Below are 17964 nucleotides of genomic sequence, written 5' to 3' on the forward strand. Positions count from 1 at the left end.
TTTTTACACCGTTTTTAGATTATCGTAGTTTTAAGCATGTAGTCTAATGATTTGTATTTTTGTTCTGAATATTCATAGTTTATTATTGAAATGCTTTATTGTATAGCCTATATACATCAAGTCTATATACATCAAGTCTATATACATAAAGCCTAAATACATAAAGCATGTGGCAAACTTATAAATACTGTGAGAATTGCAACGAAAACTCGAAACGTCGTAATTTAAAAAAAAAAAAAAAAAAAAAAAAAAATGCTAATAATAATTTTCATGCATATTAAAACTTGAGCGCATGAAGTGAGAGATATTTAATAAGTGTGTTAATATAGAGAAGGGAAGTGACGCTGCTTTGACTGCCCCCTCTGTCATTCAAACGTGACCGTGAATACATGTGCTGCAAGGTTACAGTGAGACTTTCAGCTCTACACGGGGCGGTTTTGGTGTCTGTGCAGCAGTCGTCACATTCGCCTTGAACAGGACAGGCGCATTAAAGCACTGGTAAGACTACAGACCTTCTTGTCTTTTAAGAACATTTTCTGGTCTGCAGTATGTTAACTTCCGGGTATTTACACTGTAATAACGGTGTTGTAGAGGTTTGAACCTCTGAAGTTGCAGACGCTTTTAGTATTATCTCTCACAGCATCGAGATATAGGCCTACTTGAAAATGTGGAAATGCAAATATATAATGTCATTCAAATTGATTGTCAAACGTTAGGTTAACGTTTGTACAGACTTAATCCTGCCAGATGGATTTGACATTTTCTGTGGTCATTATTGACCCAGTGTCCTTTACAGTGAACTCGAGTTCCTTCAGTTGTGTTTGTTGACCTCAAAAGTGTTACAGACTTCATGTGTCTAAACGAGTTAGTCGTTCTGGTTTGAAAGGTGCATTTTTGAGCTGGAGATTTTAACATGAGCATTTTTTTTTAATTAAATTGCATTTATTTAGCTTGTAACTGAATGTAGGTGCATGTTTAAATGTTAAAAAGTGCAGTTTTTACCTTACCTAATCTGACCCTTAAACTTACTTTTTTTGTGTAAAACTCAATGTACACTGAAACAAAAAAAAAGTTAAATGTGCCTCATGTGGTAACATCTAAATTAACTGGTTTTATTTAAGTCAAAGATATAATTTAACATGAACTTAGTCTACACCAACAAAACTCATTTTAAAGGTTAGATCAAGTAGAAATGGCCCCAAAGGTAACAATTGCAGGTCACCACTTTTATGGTTAATTTAGCTATATTTTTAATAATTATAATGATTTCTAAATTAATTAATTAATATTAGATATTTGCTAAATAAGTACATTTTTTAGGTTACCTAACAAAATATTTGTGCAGTGTTTTTTTTACACTGTGTGACCATCACATGATCCGCTACAGTACAGTGAAGGAGTTTAATCCCCTCTGCCATTTCTGTAAAGATTATTCAACATAAGTTTGCACATTCTTGGAAACTTCTAGATCATGTCCCAAGATTGTTTGACATTAACCTGTAGAGACAAAAAAAAAAAAAAAAACCTGCTTATTTATAGCCCATCCATCGTGAGCAGTTGTTTTACACTGTGAGTAAATGGCAACATTTAGATGAGTTCACTTATTTACTTCTCAGAAAGAATGATTTATGTGGCACAGTCACATGCTCACTTGTGGTAAAGTCTGGGTCTTTTGTGTGAATGGATTAAACCAACAGCACCCATTACAAAATCATTCAGGATTTTGACCAGCTTGTGGAGAGTTTTAGATAATTTAGAAGTGTTCCTTACACTAAATGTCACAGCCTTCATGCTCGTCCTTGAGCCTTAACTTCAGTTGAAATACTGCTTCAGTGTGCTATTTATTTGTGTTTCCATTTTTTTAAGCCTTGAGTGATAAATGTTAGTTATTTTTCTCTGTCTAGTGGTTCATTTAGCTATCATTGTTCTCACAGTGAGAGCACATCTTAAGTACCATGGCTTACTTACCCATAAACTTGCTCAGACAAAGTATGTGGATTAATGGGCCATACTAAAAGAATCCTGCAAAGTTTCTGAAGACAGGAGGTTAAGTGTCTGACACAACGGACGTGAGCATTGGTTTGATCTGATTGTGTTCAAGCCCTTTCCTGGTAGGGTGTAGCAGCCCAAATGTTCCTAATCTCGTGCATGCATGTTTCAAAGACAGCTACTGCAGAATTTGAATGCACTCCAGAACCGGTCACAGAGGAATAAACCATTTGGCTCACCTATTCGAAGTTTACTTCCTTGTATTTTGTTATTCCTGAACATCCTAAAACCTTTTTGTTGTTTATTTATAATCCTTTTATCCATTTACTGACTGAGACTCAAGGATCCATGTTTATCTAGACTGCAGTGTCTGTGCACCCTTCAATCTTCAAAAAAAATAAAAATCCTTTCGGCCCAAGGTGTTAAAGTCCTGTTCCTGCTTGTTAAATTGTATAATATTCAACACACACACGCAATCACACACACACACACACACACACACACACACACACACACACACACACACACACACACACACACACACACACACACATGTTGTGTTTCCATGTTTTATGGGGACTTTCCATAGACATAATGGTTTTTATACTGTACAAACTTTATATTCTATCCCCTAAACCTAACCCTACCCCTAAACCTAACCCTCACAGAAAACTTTCTGCATTTTTACATTTTCAAAAAACATAATTTAGTATGATTTATAAGCTGTTTTCCTCATGGGGACCGACAAAATGTCCCCACAAGGTCAAAAATTTCGGGTTTTACTATCCTTATGGGGACATTTGGTCCCCACAAAGTGATAAATACACGCTCACACATACACACACACACACACACACACACACACACACACACACGTTGGTGTGGCTATGCTTATGAGGACTCACCATAGGCATAATTATTTTTATACTGTATGAACTATAGATTCTATCCCCTAAACCTACCCCCAAAAAATGTATTTCTGCATTTTTACATGTTTGAAAAAACATAGTTTAGTATGTATTTTTAAATGATTTTAAGCATGAAGGTTTGGCACATGATGCCACTTGTTCAGATTCGTCTAAATGGATTCAGGTGGAAAACATTCAGAACTAACACACCGATTTCCAATGTGATCATGTTGCTTGAAGATACATCAAAATATTTTATTATCTATACTTAAAGGTAATCTTAGAAATATGTTTTCTGTGTTCATCCTAACATCTCTTATCTCTTGCAGTAACTCTTTGAGGTCACGATGGATCAAGCCAGAACAACAATATCAAAAATTGTAAGACATGATTTTCATTAAATAATTGTATCTATTGTATTACATCTGAGCGATCTGAACAATTAAATTGTAATTTAAGAGAAAATGAACCTCTTCCACTGCATGGGAAGGGCACTATATGGCAAGCCATTTTATCACTTAAAACCCTGAAGTCCCTGGATGCATAAATTAGGCATATGTGGTATCATATGAAAGTTTAGAATCTGAACTTTTCAGCAACCCTTTCACTTACATAAAATAACAAAATAAGGCCTGAAAACTTTTGTGTCACAAATTGATCCCACCTAGAGGTTACGTTGTAGAAACGTAATTCTTTCACATAGCACTTAAATAGACAAGTGGTATATCAAATGAAAGCTCTCATACTCAGGAAGATGACTGTACAGTTTATTTTGTTGCCGTAATATGAGAGTTTGAATTACTTTAAAAAATATTAAAAATTACATTTTATTTCAGTAAGGCATAAAATGCGAACTTCTCTTTTCTGAGCTGACCACTGATCTATAAGTACCAAATAGCCTCAAACATTATATCAAATCCTACCTTGGGTTGTTAGCTTTAGAGTTGAAGACATATATTGTTTACTTGTTTGTTAGCTTGAGTGGGTGAGTATCATTGCCCTATAATGCGATGCAATTGCAACACCATCATGACTTAAAACTTGACCAGCTTTTGAGTGTTCTTATAGTGAAGAGAGCCAAGGACAGTATAGTTCCAAACCCATAAGGACAGTTATTCACATTAGAGACTTGTAACTGTACATTTCAGTTCAATGGGGAGCCTCGATCGTACACACGCTTTAACCTGACCCAGAACATGGAGGGCGACAACAGCCAAGTGGAGATGAAGCTCTCCTCTGATATGGATGAAGAAATGGAGGCCAATGGAGTTGGGAGAAACACGAGCCAACATAATGGTCCATATTACCCCAGCAAGCTAAGCCAGCGCTCTCCCAAAAACATTTGCATCTCTGTCATTGCCATTCTGGTCCTCTTCATTATTGGTAAGCAACAGTGGCAGTATTTTCAAGTTTATAACATAGCTTTTGGAACACTTCATTGATTAGTCAATTTCAGCATTTTGCATTGAGTGCGATCAAGTATAGTTGGCTGTTGCATGTAACCAATTTTCCTAATATATATTAAAATAATTTCAACTCATATCAGTATTTCTTGTCCATTTATTTGTTTATTTTTATACTTCTCTCATACACCTCCTTACAAATTCCTGTTAAACTACCCTTCATTGTCCCAATGTTCTGATATTTCTATTTCTAAGAAACCATCTCTGAGAAGCCATGGCTTAACCAAAGTAACTGTCATATTTTTGTCTCTCAGGGTACCTCATTGGTTATCTGTCTAATAGAAGCACAGACAAACCAATAATAAACCATGCAAACTGTCCGGTTGCAGAGGAAATTATTCCAGAGCCGGTTTATTCTTTGGACTGGAGTGATCTTAGAGCTTTGCTGAAGAAAAAACTGACAACCTCCAACATTGAGAGAAACCTCAAGTAACCGCACTGTTGATTTTTCCATACTGAAAGGTGAGATGCAAGCTAACCATGTTTCTAAATCTCTACCATTTTCGTTTGCTCCTCCAGGGAATTCTCAAGTTCCAGTCACCAGGCGGGAACGGCTGGAGATGAGGCACTCGCTAATAAAGTCATGGGAAAATTCAAAGCATTAGGAATGAGCCCCTGGACTGATGAGCACTATGTTACAATCCAAGATCCTGGTCTCTCACAAAACAGAGTGCTGTTCCGTGATAACGTTGTGGGAGAAACCGAGGGCTATTTGGCATACAGTGCAAATGGTAGTGTGCAGGTTAGTAATTAAACACTATCACAAACATTTATATTTAAGGTTAAGAATTTGTAGACTCACATGTCAACACAAAGTCACAAACATTAGGCAAAATGATAATACTGCTCTTTTCCATTCAGTGAAAGTAAATGGTGATGGATGCCATCAAGCTCCAATACTAGTCCATATGAATCATGTGATTTACTCTTACTGTTCCGAAGCCATATAATAGCATTGTGTTAGGAACAGAATAACATTAAAATCATTATTTACTGAAAAATGACAGGATCTTAAATCTCACATTTCTGCATGGCACGTTGTAATCTGTTATGAGACACATGACAGTAAATGGCAATATTGATAGCAAAACTTAATGTGCCATATTTATTTATTTATACTTGAACACAAATACGATTTGAGAGCCATGATTTCTGTATAAACTTTTCCTTAAAGTTATACTGATATTGTTGTATAGGGTCCAGCTCTGTATGCACATTATGGGCGAGCTGAGGACTTCAGGCATCTGCAAGACAAGAGCATTGATTTGAATGGAAAGGTCGTCTTGGTCAGAGCTGGACTACTGAGTTTTGCTGAAAAGGTCTGTGCTCTCTCTCGTTTCACTAAAGAATCTTTAAAGAGCGTTCATTTTAATGTTTACTTATCTATCCTGTTTTTACTTGCTTATTACAGGTTGCTAATGCTGCTAACTTGAATGCCAGTGCTGTGCTAATCTATCCAGATCCTCTTAACTACAAAATAAATGAAAACTCTGCTCTTTTTGGCCATGTAAGTGAGCATATTGCCAGTTAAAATGTTGTATAGTAAGGATGTTTTCAAAAATGATGCTATTATTAATTTTTATTTGTCACTGAATCAATGTTTAGTGTGACCATCCTATGCCTTTGAAGGAATAGTTCACCCAAAAATGAAAATTCTCTCATCTTTTACTCACCCTCATGCCATCCCAGATGTGTATGACTTTCTTTCTTCTGCAGAACACAAATTAAGATTTTTATAAGAATATGTCAGCTCTGCAGGTCCATACAATGCAAGTGGATGGTGATCAGACCTTTGAAGCCCCATGTAGATGAAGTCAGCATAAACATAATCCATCAGACTCCAGTGGTTTAATCAATGCCGTCTGAAGTGATCCAGTTTGTTTTGGGTGAGAACAGACCAAAAGATAATTTTTCCCTGCACATCTTGGCAGCAGTCTTCTTGGTGATTATTCAAGCTCGATTACACTTCCTATGGTGCCAGCTAGTGCTCTGTGCATGCATCAAGCACTAGGAAGTGTAATGGAGCTTGAAATCATGATCGTGCCTAGAGACTGCAATGGCAAGATGTATAGTGAAAAAGGAATTATATTTTGGTGAGTTCTCACCCAAAACTGATTTAATCACTTCAGAAGACATTTATTAAACCACTGGAGTCATATAGATTACATTAATGATTCCTTTATGGGATATTTGGACCTTCAAAATTCTGGCCACCATTCACTTGCATTGTGAGGACCAACATAGCTGAAATATTCTTCTAAAAATCTACACTTGTGTTCTGCAGAATAAAGAAAGTCTTATATATCTGGTATGGCATGAGGGTGAGTAAATTATGTGAAATTTTCGTTTTTGGTTGAATTATCCATATAAAACAGCAACAGTTCTCCTAGATACACTTTCGTACACTTTCTCAAGGTAGTTGGCAGATTGGTCATTCCAAGCATCTTGGAATCTTGCCACATTTCTTGGTATTTAGGTCTCAGTTGCTTCTGTCTCTTCATGTAATCCCAGACTGACTCAGTGATGTTGCCCTTGCCATTCCATCTGTTGTAGCACTCCTTGTGCTACCTCTATTTTATTTGCAAAAGGAATGTGTGGAAATCTAAAAAGCATAAGATATAAAATAGACACATTAGATGTTTCACAAAAACATCTTTAGATGGTTAAGACTTCAGTACTGTAAGTCTACAGTATTTATATTTTGCTGTGGAACCTTCCTGTTATTGTATTAATTGTGCATTTAGAAGCTAATGAGAAATTGATCTACTGTCTTGATGTCACACTTCACGTAGGTTCATCTCGGCACTGGTGATCCCTACACTCCTGGATTCCCTTCCTTCAATCACACCCAGTTTCCCCCAGCTCAGTCTTCTGGCCTTCCCAGAATTCTGGCCCAGACTATCACTACAAAGCAGGCTAATGAGATTATGAGGTACAGTTGTAGTAATTAATAACATTAATTAATGGTCACTATTAGTCATTGCTAATACTTAGAGTTATGGAGTTGAACAAACCCCTGGTATACTATGGACTCATTTCACATTTACGGGTTTAGAATGCAAACTACTGTGGGATAAGCTTCAAAAGCAGCAGATATTATTTTTGTATTCCCATTTGCTCCAACGGTCACTGTCACTTCCTATGTATGCTAGATGTACACTTTTAAATAAGGCAGGTATGCGTGATCAGTCAGTCTGTAAAAAGTGTCCATTATTTTGTCCGGACAGCATTGCGACCAGGTAACTCCGCCCCTTTCACTACTCTTCTTCTTGTTGCATGTTTCTGTGTCAACACACTACTCATACTATTTGAACTACAAAATGTTGTAGAATAGTACATTAGTATCCAATTTGGGACACAGAAATTGTGTCTGCGAGTTTGACATGGACAAGCAGCACTCACATTTTCTTCAGAAAATATAAAAATCTAAATATTAAAATTTTATTTGTCAATTTTTCCCCCCATATATTTACATACTTGTCACATTTGTTCGCTCCTGTTCTCAAACAGACAGTTAGGTGGTCAGAATCCTCCTCGTGGCTGGAGTGATGGAATGCTTCGGGAGGTCCTTTACCAGCTTGGTGATGATAAGGACATCATCACAGTGGAAGTTAACAATGTTCTCACCGAGAAGAAAATCCACAATGTGTTTGGAGTGCTTAAAGGATATATAGATGCAGGTATTCTGTTGCACTGCACACACAATCAAGCTACATATACTTATATGACTTAAAGGATTACTTCTTGCAAAATTTAAAATTCTATCATCATTTACTCACCCTCATGCCATCCCAGATGTGAATGACTTTCTTTCTTATTCTGAACCCAAATGAATATTGTTACAAGAATATTTCAGCTCTGTTGGTCCATAAAGTGCAAATGATTGGATGCCAAATTGGAAGCTCCAAAAAGTACATATAGCAATCATAAAAATAATCATACTACACTGTATACATTAATGTCTTCTGAAGCGAAACGCTAGATGTGTATGAAATGGATCAATATTTACAACATTTTTTTTACCAAAAATTCACGAGGGTCGAGGTCAAGTGCATTGGTAAGTTTACGTAAAAACTGACATGTGAAATACAACAAAACCCCAACAAAATTGAAGCACTGTGTTGTGTACAACAGAGGAGCATAGACAATCATACATAGATGCCTCATTCGGCTGGTTTGAATGTGTCAACTGCTGCACCAACTTGGAACGGTAAACAAGGAGAGCTGTTTGAATTGGTTTGAATGTAAGTGAGTGAGTGAAGGAGATGCCTCAGAGTGAGCTCCTTGCTCAGACCGCTGTATAAACTCCTTTTGTCTTGAAAAAGTACCGCAGTCCATAGAAACAGCTGCTAATAAGGGATCTATGTATGAAAATCTATGCAGAAGAGGCTTACGCCACGCAAGATGCAGTTTGAAATTCACCCTCGTTAACGTACAAACCTCAAGCTGGCCGGAAGCAAACATTTTTAGTAATAAAAAGTTTTAAATATTGTTCTATTTCTTACACACACTTCTTCACAATCTTCATTTGTGTTCTGCTGAAGAACGACAGTCATACACACATTGGATGGCATGAGGGTGAGTGAAATATGAGAGAATTTTCATTTGTGGGTGAACTATCCCTTTAAAAGCTGTGTGCATGAATCAAGCAATTGTCTTGGTCCCTGATCATCTTGTTTTGCTCTTTATCATATTGGTTTAGATCGTTATATTGTGATTGGAGCCCAGAGAGATGCCTGGGGCCCTGGATTTGCTAAAAGCACTGTCGGCACTAGTTTGTTGGTGGAGTTGGCCAGCACTATCTCCGACATGATCAAGACTGGTATGTTTTGTGCAAGAAGTGATATGTCATTTTCATGGCTTGAATTAACTGTACATCACAACAACAACAAAAAATCACATGATTACAGATTCATGCATTTTAATGTAATATAAGCTAATTTTCAATGGAACTTTTGTTTTCTTGAAAGATGGATTTAGGCCAAAGAGGAGCATAGTGTTTGCTAGCTGGAGTGCTGGTGAATTTGGGAGCGTTGGTGCTACCGAGTGGTTAGAGGTATGAAAAAATATATTTTTGCTCTATGCTAAACAGTATGGGTATGTAACTTACTATTTACAAAATACTGCTCAGTATAAACTGTATAGTACCTACTATTTTGTAAAAAATAGTAAGTGAAGCAGTAGGCATAAACCTTTCAAACAATAGTATGCAACATTTTTGTCACACACTACCGTATATCCTGCAGAAATATATAGAGTAGAATGTTAGTATGGTATTCTGAGCAGCCTGTGCTTCCAGCAGTTAACCATGAACATTAAGCTGAATATATTTATTGTTTTTGTACCCACAGGGCTACCTGGCCTCCTTGAATATGAAAGTGTTTTCTTATGTCAGCCTTGATGGAATTGTTTCAGGTTTGTAAGGAGTCAGTTAAGTTTGTGAAGAACAACATTTAGGAATGACTTCAGTTCTGACCTGATGCTAAATATCTCATATTCTCTTTAGGCTCTGAAATTTTCAAAGCGTCTGCCAGTCCACTCCTGTACGAGTTAATTGAGAGTACTATGAAACAGGTGATTTTTTAAAATGCAAAACATTCACCATTCTAGGATTTGTACTTCTTATAATCTGCAAAAGCAAACTATAAACAGAAATATGCTTACTATATTTCACAAACAGGTCTCCTTTCCAAGTGCAACCAAAAACTTGTATGAACAGTTTGCTGGATCCAGTTGGGAGAAGTCTGTGTATGTGTGGCCTTAATTACATACACTCACAGAGAAATTTCACAGAGCAGTTTCTTTTTCAGAAGTTATAATGGTGATATTGTCTTGCACAGAATGGAGCCCATGGATTTGTCTGACCCTGCCTATCCTTTTCAGACCTTCTCTGGCATCCCGTCATTCTCATTTAGATTTACTGTGGTAAGCAGCGTGACTTTTAGTTCAGTTAATTCAATATCACAGTTTGAAGTTAAAATGGAGTAGTTGAACTATTGCCTGGCCTGTTTCAGAGTTCAAAGTTGTACCCATTTGGCACTATTGAGGATACTTATGAAAATCTGCAGCGGTACACTTCTTACAATACTCCCAATCTGGCCAAGGCAGCAGGTGAGGTGGCCGGGCTGGTCACTCTTCGGCTGGTCCATGATCACTTACTAAAGCTGAGTCCTGTGAAATATACCAGTGTCATCCGTGACTATGTGTCCCAGATCAGCTCTAAACTTCAAAAAGTCCACAGCGTGAGTCTTCTTGACCCGTTCTTTGTGAGAGAAGCATGGTAAAACCCCATGATGAACTAATAATGTATGTAATTATAGAAATTTGCACCCAAGTGGTCATATAGTGAAATGTTGATCACCATTTTTCCAAATAGCTTTTAGGTTGTGTAACCTAACAAAGAAGTTAGGTTTAGTGTTTGTAGAATTTTACAAAGCACAGAAAAACTATTTTGTTTCACTTTTGTTTTTATATTGTTTTTAAAGTCTGGACGCCTTTCAAAAACACTTACGATACAGTGGCTTTCATCAGCTCTGGGCTCGTACGACCGTGCTGCCAGTGCCCTTGCTTCCACCATCCGGAACAGCGATCGTGAAGACATGGAGCAGTGTCGCATAATCAACAACCGCATTATGAGGGTAAACAATATCAAATCTTGTGCAACATTTAAAGGGATAGTTCACCCAAACATATCATAATTTGCTCACCCTCATGTTGTTCCAAACTTGAATGATTTGTGGAACACAAAGGAAGTTGTTAGGCAGAATGTTATTCTCAGTCACCATTAATTTTCACTCAATGGAAAAAATATGCCATGATAGTAAATTGTGACTGATATTAACGTTCTGTCTAACATCTCATTTTGAGGAACATGAGGATAAGCAAATGACGACAGAGTTTCCCTTTTGGTTCCTTTTGTTATGTGTGTGTTTGTGTGTGTGTATATATATATATATTGTAAAATAATTTAGATAATTAAAACGTATTTCATTTCTGTGGCAGGTGAGTTAAGACAATACAAAAAGTGGCTTTAGTAAGTCAATATATTGGTTATTTCCATAATATTAAACATGTGACTATCATTGGCCTACAGTACACACCAATCCATTTAGCTCAATCTGTCTGAGATGAGGCTTTTCTAAGGAGGCATGAATGTACACAAGCCTCAGATGGATGCTTTTGAAGCATCTCACTTTGGTTATGTTGTGTCATAAATACTGCATTTTTAGGTTGCTGTGTCAAGTTAAACATAGTTTGAAAGTAAGCAAAACATGTCTTGAGATCCCTGCATTCGAAATTCTGCTCTGTCCAGCTGTTCTTGAACACTTCCCCATCTTGTGCTGACAAGCCTGAGTGTGGTTTGTTGTTTGCACAGCATTGCCCGGAGTTTGACTTACTGCCCCCTGCTGAAACAGTATGTCAAACTTGAATTGTTTAGATGAAAGGAGTTTTTCTTATTATGGCCTGTGGACATGATTCATTATTTTTCTTTTTACTTAGTTAATACAATTGTATTACAGTTATTTTTTACATGATTAATCAAAATAAATTAAACCGTTAAATCAAGTGCCCTGTGTACACTGATCAGCCACATCATTAAACCCACCTGCTTAATATTGTGTAGGTCCCCCTCGTGCTGCCAAAATAGTGCCAACCCGCATCTCTGAATAGCATGCTGAGATGATATTTCTGTCTGCAGAACTGCTGCTCACTTTTTGTTTTTAGTTTTTGTCACCGTAGGTGATCAGCAGTTACAGAAATACTCGAACCAGTCTGTCTGGCACCAACAATCATGCCACGGTCCAAATCACTGAGATCATATTTTTCCCCATTCTGATGGTTGATGTGAATATTAACTGAAGCTCCTGACCCGTATTTGTATGATTTTATGCACTGCACTGCTGCCACAGGATTGGCTGATTAGATAATCACATGGATGATTGTTGGTGACAGACGGGCTGGTTTGATTATTTCTTTAACTGCTGATCTCCTGAGATTTTCACACGCAACAGTATCTAGAATTTATTCAGAATGGTGCCAAAAACTAAAAACATCCAGTGAGCAGCAGTTCTGTGGACGGATACGCCTGGTTGATGAGAGAGGTCAACAGAGAATAGTCTACGGTAACTCAGATAACCGCTCTGTACAATTGTGGTGAGAATGTTATTCTGAGATGCGGGTTGGTGCAGTTTTGGTGGCACAAGGGGGACCTACACAATATTAGGCAGTTGGTTTTAATGTAATGTTGTAGCTGATCGGTGTGTGTGTGTGTGTGTGTGTGTGTGTGTGTGTGTGTGTGTGTGTGTGTGTGTGTATATATATATATATATATATATATATATATATATATATATGTATACAGTACACCGCATAAATGATTACATACCCTCTAAAACCTAACAAAGTCAGCTCTTTCTCTTTACAAATAAGACATATTAGGTGTTCATGTATGATGCAGTGTTCAAACAACTCCGGTTTATCAGATACAGACATGTCAATACTAAACAAGAAAAAATTACTTTCTTATCAATATAATAAAAGGCCATGCTACAAAAATGAGTACACCATCCTGAAAGTTATCATATAAAACTTAATAAGATGTTTTCTGGTGCTAGTTGAGGAACATTGATCAGTAGATTATTCTTTTGAACCATCACACTCAAATAGACAGTTGGTTAAAATTTAAAAGTGTGACATATCCCATTGAATCACTCTCAGACTCAATGCTGACAACAATGGCACCACATGGGAGAGAATATTCAAGTAAATGAAGATATAAAATGATTTAGTTGCACAAAAGGGGACAAGGGTACAGAAGTGGAATGCATGGTTGTCATCCATGCAGGAAGGCACTGCTGAAGCCAAACACAAAAAAGCATATATATATATGTATATATATATGTACTTCATCAATGGCATCATGAATTCACAGATATTCTGGACAATCTTAAATGAGAAGATGCCACCCTCTCTCCCCACCCTGGGCAGTCTGGCACTTTTTTTTTACCATGACAATGAGCCTAAACATTAGGGATGTAGATAATAATCTATCTATTTATCTTTAAAATATATAATTAGTATAGTAAAAAATTGTATAACTGTTATTATAAAATTTCATATGATGTCTCTGTCTGAAGGTGGAAGGGAATCTACTCTCTCAATTCGTATCTCCGCGGGAGAATCTGTTCCGGCACATTCTTCTGGGGTCTGGCTCGCACACACTGGCAGCTCTAGTGAATCACCTCGATGCTATTATCCAAGGCCTCGAATCTGCTGACATTGACCAATTCAAGAACCAGTTTGCTTTGGCCACCTGGACCATCCAAGGCTGTGCCAACGCACTTGCAGGGGAAGTATGGGATATGGATAATGAAATTTAGGCAAACCGATCCAGCTCACCTCTTTAATTATGAGCTGAATTTGAACCATCACTCAGTACAAAAGAAAAATGAATGTAGAGAATTCTATTGGTGCTCCATTAACACAAATCTATGATTACAGGTTTACCTCAGTGTTTTTGAGTGAGACAGCAGCCAAAATTATATTAAAGTTTTAGTATGTGGGATCATCTTTTTTAAAGTAAGATCAAGTTTAGATGATACTCATCCAGCCATTGTCATTTTAATGTCTTTAACCTAAGTTGCCTATGGAGTTCAGTGCTCGTCAAACACTTTTAAAAAGTACAATATGTCTATGAGTATTTCGGTTGGATGCCCTTTATTTTGGGGAATCAATTCTGACAAATAATCCAAGATCTGAGTAAAAAAGATGCTTTCCTATGTGGCTCTGAAATATCTATTTATTAGTTTGTTTTTTATTTATCAGTGACAGAGATCACTATAAATGGTATTTTGTAACGCCTTTTTTAACAAATGTATAATTATCGGAAGCAGTGACTTCCATAATTATGACAGTTATACTGTCGAAACGTGAAAGCAGCATCTGCTATGGAGATAACTTTGTTTTCAAAAGCTGTGACCAGAGACTGGCAGTGTATTGTTTAAAACACGTACATGCTATATCCGTCAGATTACATTCTAGTGTCTGGCATCCTCCTTTTGAAATAACGTTATACCTGATCCAGAATCATTATCGGGAGCAGTGTCTTCCATAATGCGAAGAAGATGATGGTAGTTTTTGCCTACCGATGTGTTGATATCGAGGGCAGTGCCCCTCATATTTCACTGTGGTGTGGATGTAATTATCGGGAACAGTGTTTCCCATGATGATGTACAAATCATCTGCATTCACAATCTCTTACCTTGCTAGAGATCTTTTGTGAGTCATGAACTCTTATTGTAAGCTTGTCATGAACAATCAAGTGCTGTTACCTTCTTTTGCCTTTGATTAATGAGGAGCAGGTGAGGATTGCAGACTAGAAACTATTTCTCTTTAAGTCTGTGATGGGCTTCTTTAACAGATTCTGCTCTTGTCTTTCCTTCGGTCTCCATGTGTCTTGTGTTTCTGGGATATTATTTACATATTTGTGCCTTTTAAATTATGACTAAGCTTTTAAATACAGTATTTCTATTTTTTCCTTTTTTCTTGTCTTTTAATTTCTTTTCTTCACTCCCTCATTTTTGCAATTGCCACAACCAGCAACTCAAAAATATGTTAATGTTCAGCGCTATCATCAGTGCTATCCTATCATATCTGTCAAAAGAAATATAAAATTAAAATAGTGTTTATATGCTGATAAAAGAACAAAAGATTTTAAAGTATGTGTACTATGGAGGAGATGAAAATGGAGATTAAAGATTATTCTAAGAAAATAAAAGGCCAATTAGTTAGAAAATTGCAGTTTCATGATGTACATTGGATCATACAAGTCCATATCTTTTAAAAAATGTTTTTAAAGAATTTTAACTATATATTCAGTGTACTTGCAATGCTATGTAATGTATGAGTTGTTGTTAAATCAGTTGGTTTACAACATCACTCAAGCACTGATTCACTCAGTTTTCTGCTAAGTCAACAAGTGATTAATAAAAAGTTTGAACAAAACTGTGAAGTCTGTTGTTGATCTGTTGAAGTTTTTTTTGTTGTTGTCCTAACTGTGGAATGTCAGTAATCCTCATGAATAACTGCTGACCAAACTGCAACACAAACGTTTTTTTTCTTTCAGTCCAGAATTCAATTGGCCATTTCATACTAAATGTACTTGTAATCATGGCTTTAATTTGCATGGACCAAACTTGGCACACCAAAACAATACAATAACTATTGTTAAACCCGGGGCCTGTACCATGAAGCCGGTTTAGGTGGCTAGCCAGCTATGTTCCAGTTTAGCTTCCGCCAACCCTGGGTTTTAGATACTATGAAAGTAGCTCGGCTTTAATCGGTGTTCGTTGCCATGGTATCTTACGCTGCACGGCTAACCTGCTCCGGGGCAGGTTATGTCAGCTGTGAGCAAAGAAACATATAGGTGACGCAACTAATTCCCAGCGTCTGTTCTCTGCTGCAATGGCTTCACCTTTTCTCCCAAATCCTGTGGACATCTCAGCGCAAATTGTTAGACGAGCACTTCGTAGAGAAAGAGTTTTTAGGAACTGACAAAATCCATTTGACTTTCCCGATACTTGTATGAAAGATACAGATTTTCCGCGGAAGGAATGTCTTATCTTTGTGAACTTCTTGAGCCGCACATAACAAATGTGACTCGTCGAAGCCATGCCCTTACTGTACTGCAAATGGTATGTATTGCGTTGCGTTTTTTGGCAAGTGGTACATACTTGTATGCGGTCAGTGATGCAGAGAATCTAGGGAAAAACACGGTCTGTCGGACCATTCGCAAGGTGGTCCTCGCTCTGCAGGGGTACATAAATAGCTTCATTGTGTTTCCTGGACGTTTACCGACCATGTCCATAAAAGAGGGATTTTATAAAATTGCCGGTAAGATATCTTGATTGGGTGACATCATATGAACAAATTTAACCTTTCACGTTCGTTTTTTTTCTTCCGCAAAAAAAGCACATTTCATACTTAGAAATATATAATGCAATAGTCTACAGTAGCTGTTAAGAATGATTTTAAATATATATTTTTAATTCCTATGATAGGATTCCCTAGAGTCATAGGAGCAATAGACTGCACACATGTTGCAATCTCCACAACTCTAGGAGAACATGAGGCAGATTATGTGAACAGAAAGTCCTTTCACAGCCTTAATGTTCAGGTATTTGAAAAATGTGAAGTTATTTTTATTTGCATTGAGATCAATCTTTAAATAAGTAACTAACAGATAGGACAATTATTTACTGTACATTTCATCTGCAGATGACTTGTGATCATGAATGCATGATCACAAGTTTGGATGCCAAATGGCCTGGCTCAGTGCATGACTCACAAATTTTCCGTGAGTCTATTTTGTGTCAGCGTTTAAGGCAAGTTAAAATTGGTACAGTACACTTTAATGTTTTAATTTGAAAAGCTTACACAATTTTTCCCCTTTTCTGTTCTATGACAGGGCTTTTTGATGGCCTGTTGGTAGGAGATCGAGGTTATGCATGCCAGAGGTTTTTGCTAACCCCCTAGCCTGACCCTCAGACAGGGCCACAAAACCACTTCGATGCGGCCCTCAGTAAAACCAGGGTCAAGATCGAGATGACCTTTGGCATCCTAAAGGCACGTTTCAACTGCCTTAGGCGTTTAAGAGTGTCACCAGAGCGGGCATCACAGATAGTGGCTGCATGTGCCATTCTGCACAATATAGCCACTATCAGAAAGGAGAGAGTACCACCACAAAACCAGCTTCTCCCTGATGAAATTGACCCCATCACAATTGACCACCCAGCTGGTGCAGCTGTCAGAGATGCAATCACAACACAATATTTTACTTAATAAAAGCACACTGACACTGCTGATAGGTCTCAAACTGTTTTATTGGTCATGTGGCTAGGGAGGAAAGAGAGAAAGAAAAATGACATTAATAAACATTCATAGTGTTCATACAGGGTAACTTGGTTAAAAAAAAATATATATATATATATATATTCACATACTGAGATCTGTTTTTTCCAGCTGTTTGATCTCAAATTTGTAAAGGGCCCTGACTGAGTCTGTTTCCACCTGAAACAATTCCACCACAAACAATCATTACACGTTTTCTGGAGGTTGATCAAAATCACAAAAAGTGGCATGACTTTCTACAAACATAGGACTGACTATAATTAAGGGTTTAAAGCATTACCTTGTTCACATTCCTTCTGAAGCCCATTGAGGTAGAGGCTTCAGTTTCTGGGGCAGGTTGTGAAAAATCCTACAATAAAAGAGATGTGTAAGAGCCAGTCATTTAATTATGACATTCAAATGTGTGCTATAATAAAAAGCCCAGTGCATTCACCTCAGCAACTGTCTCTGTGTCTTCATCATTTGGTTCACCCTATAAATTGAAGGCCAATTTAAAGCAAAATTGTTATAAAGCAGGTTATGTTCATTGTGTCCTGTCTGGTGTACTGACCTCTGTGCAGGAGACTGTGTGCATGTGTGCTGGCTTCAACAGGGACACTGTATTTCCCTCTACTCTGCAGAACATAGAGTCAGCCATATTTAACTTTTTTTTTAAAACATTAGTAATGCATTGCACACACATACCCAGTGTCACT

General features: G+C 37.3%; 1 protein-coding gene and 1 pseudogene across 1 annotated transcript; both read left to right on the forward strand.

The window, feature by feature from the left end:
• The first annotated feature begins 355 nt into the window (after window positions 1-355).
• On the forward strand, window positions 356-15364 carry LOC127644653 (transferrin receptor protein 1-like). The gene is made up of 18 exons (XM_052127952.1): window positions 356-498; window positions 3227-3277; window positions 4046-4280; window positions 4615-4789; window positions 4880-5102; window positions 5557-5679; window positions 5772-5867; window positions 7153-7292; window positions 7871-8040; window positions 9063-9182; window positions 9331-9416; window positions 9712-9775; window positions 9867-9934; window positions 10041-10108; window positions 10201-10285; window positions 10375-10602; window positions 10846-10998; window positions 13498-15364. The coding sequence occupies exons 2-18, from the start codon at window positions 3245-3247 to the stop codon at window positions 13738-13740; spliced, it is 2310 nt and encodes a 769-aa protein (XP_051983912.1). The 5' UTR covers window positions 356-498; window positions 3227-3244; the 3' UTR covers window positions 13741-15364.
• Window positions 15365-15823: 459 nt separating this feature from the next.
• Window positions 15824-17209, forward strand: LOC127645110 (putative nuclease HARBI1; annotated as a pseudogene).
• The last annotated feature ends 755 nt before the right edge of the window (window positions 17210-17964 follow it).

This window comes from Xyrauchen texanus, chromosome 6, assembly GCF_025860055.1.
Source record: "Xyrauchen texanus isolate HMW12.3.18 chromosome 6, RBS_HiC_50CHRs, whole genome shotgun sequence".
NCBI lineage: Eukaryota > Metazoa > Chordata > Actinopteri > Cypriniformes > Catostomidae > Xyrauchen > Xyrauchen texanus.

Excerpts from the sequence above, each read along its gene's own strand:
- LOC127644653 (XM_052127952.1), top strand. The coding sequence starts at position 3,245 with ATGGATCAAGCCAGAACAACAATATCAAAAATT. Across the intron at positions 10,109-10,200 it reads TCCAGTTGGGAGAAGTCTGT|AATGGAGCCCATGGATTTGT; the intron begins GTATGTGTGGCC and ends TGTCTTGCACAG. Across the intron at positions 10,999-13,497 it reads TCAACAACCGCATTATGAGG|GTGGAAGGGAATCTACTCTC; the intron begins GTAAACAATATC and ends CTCTGTCTGAAG.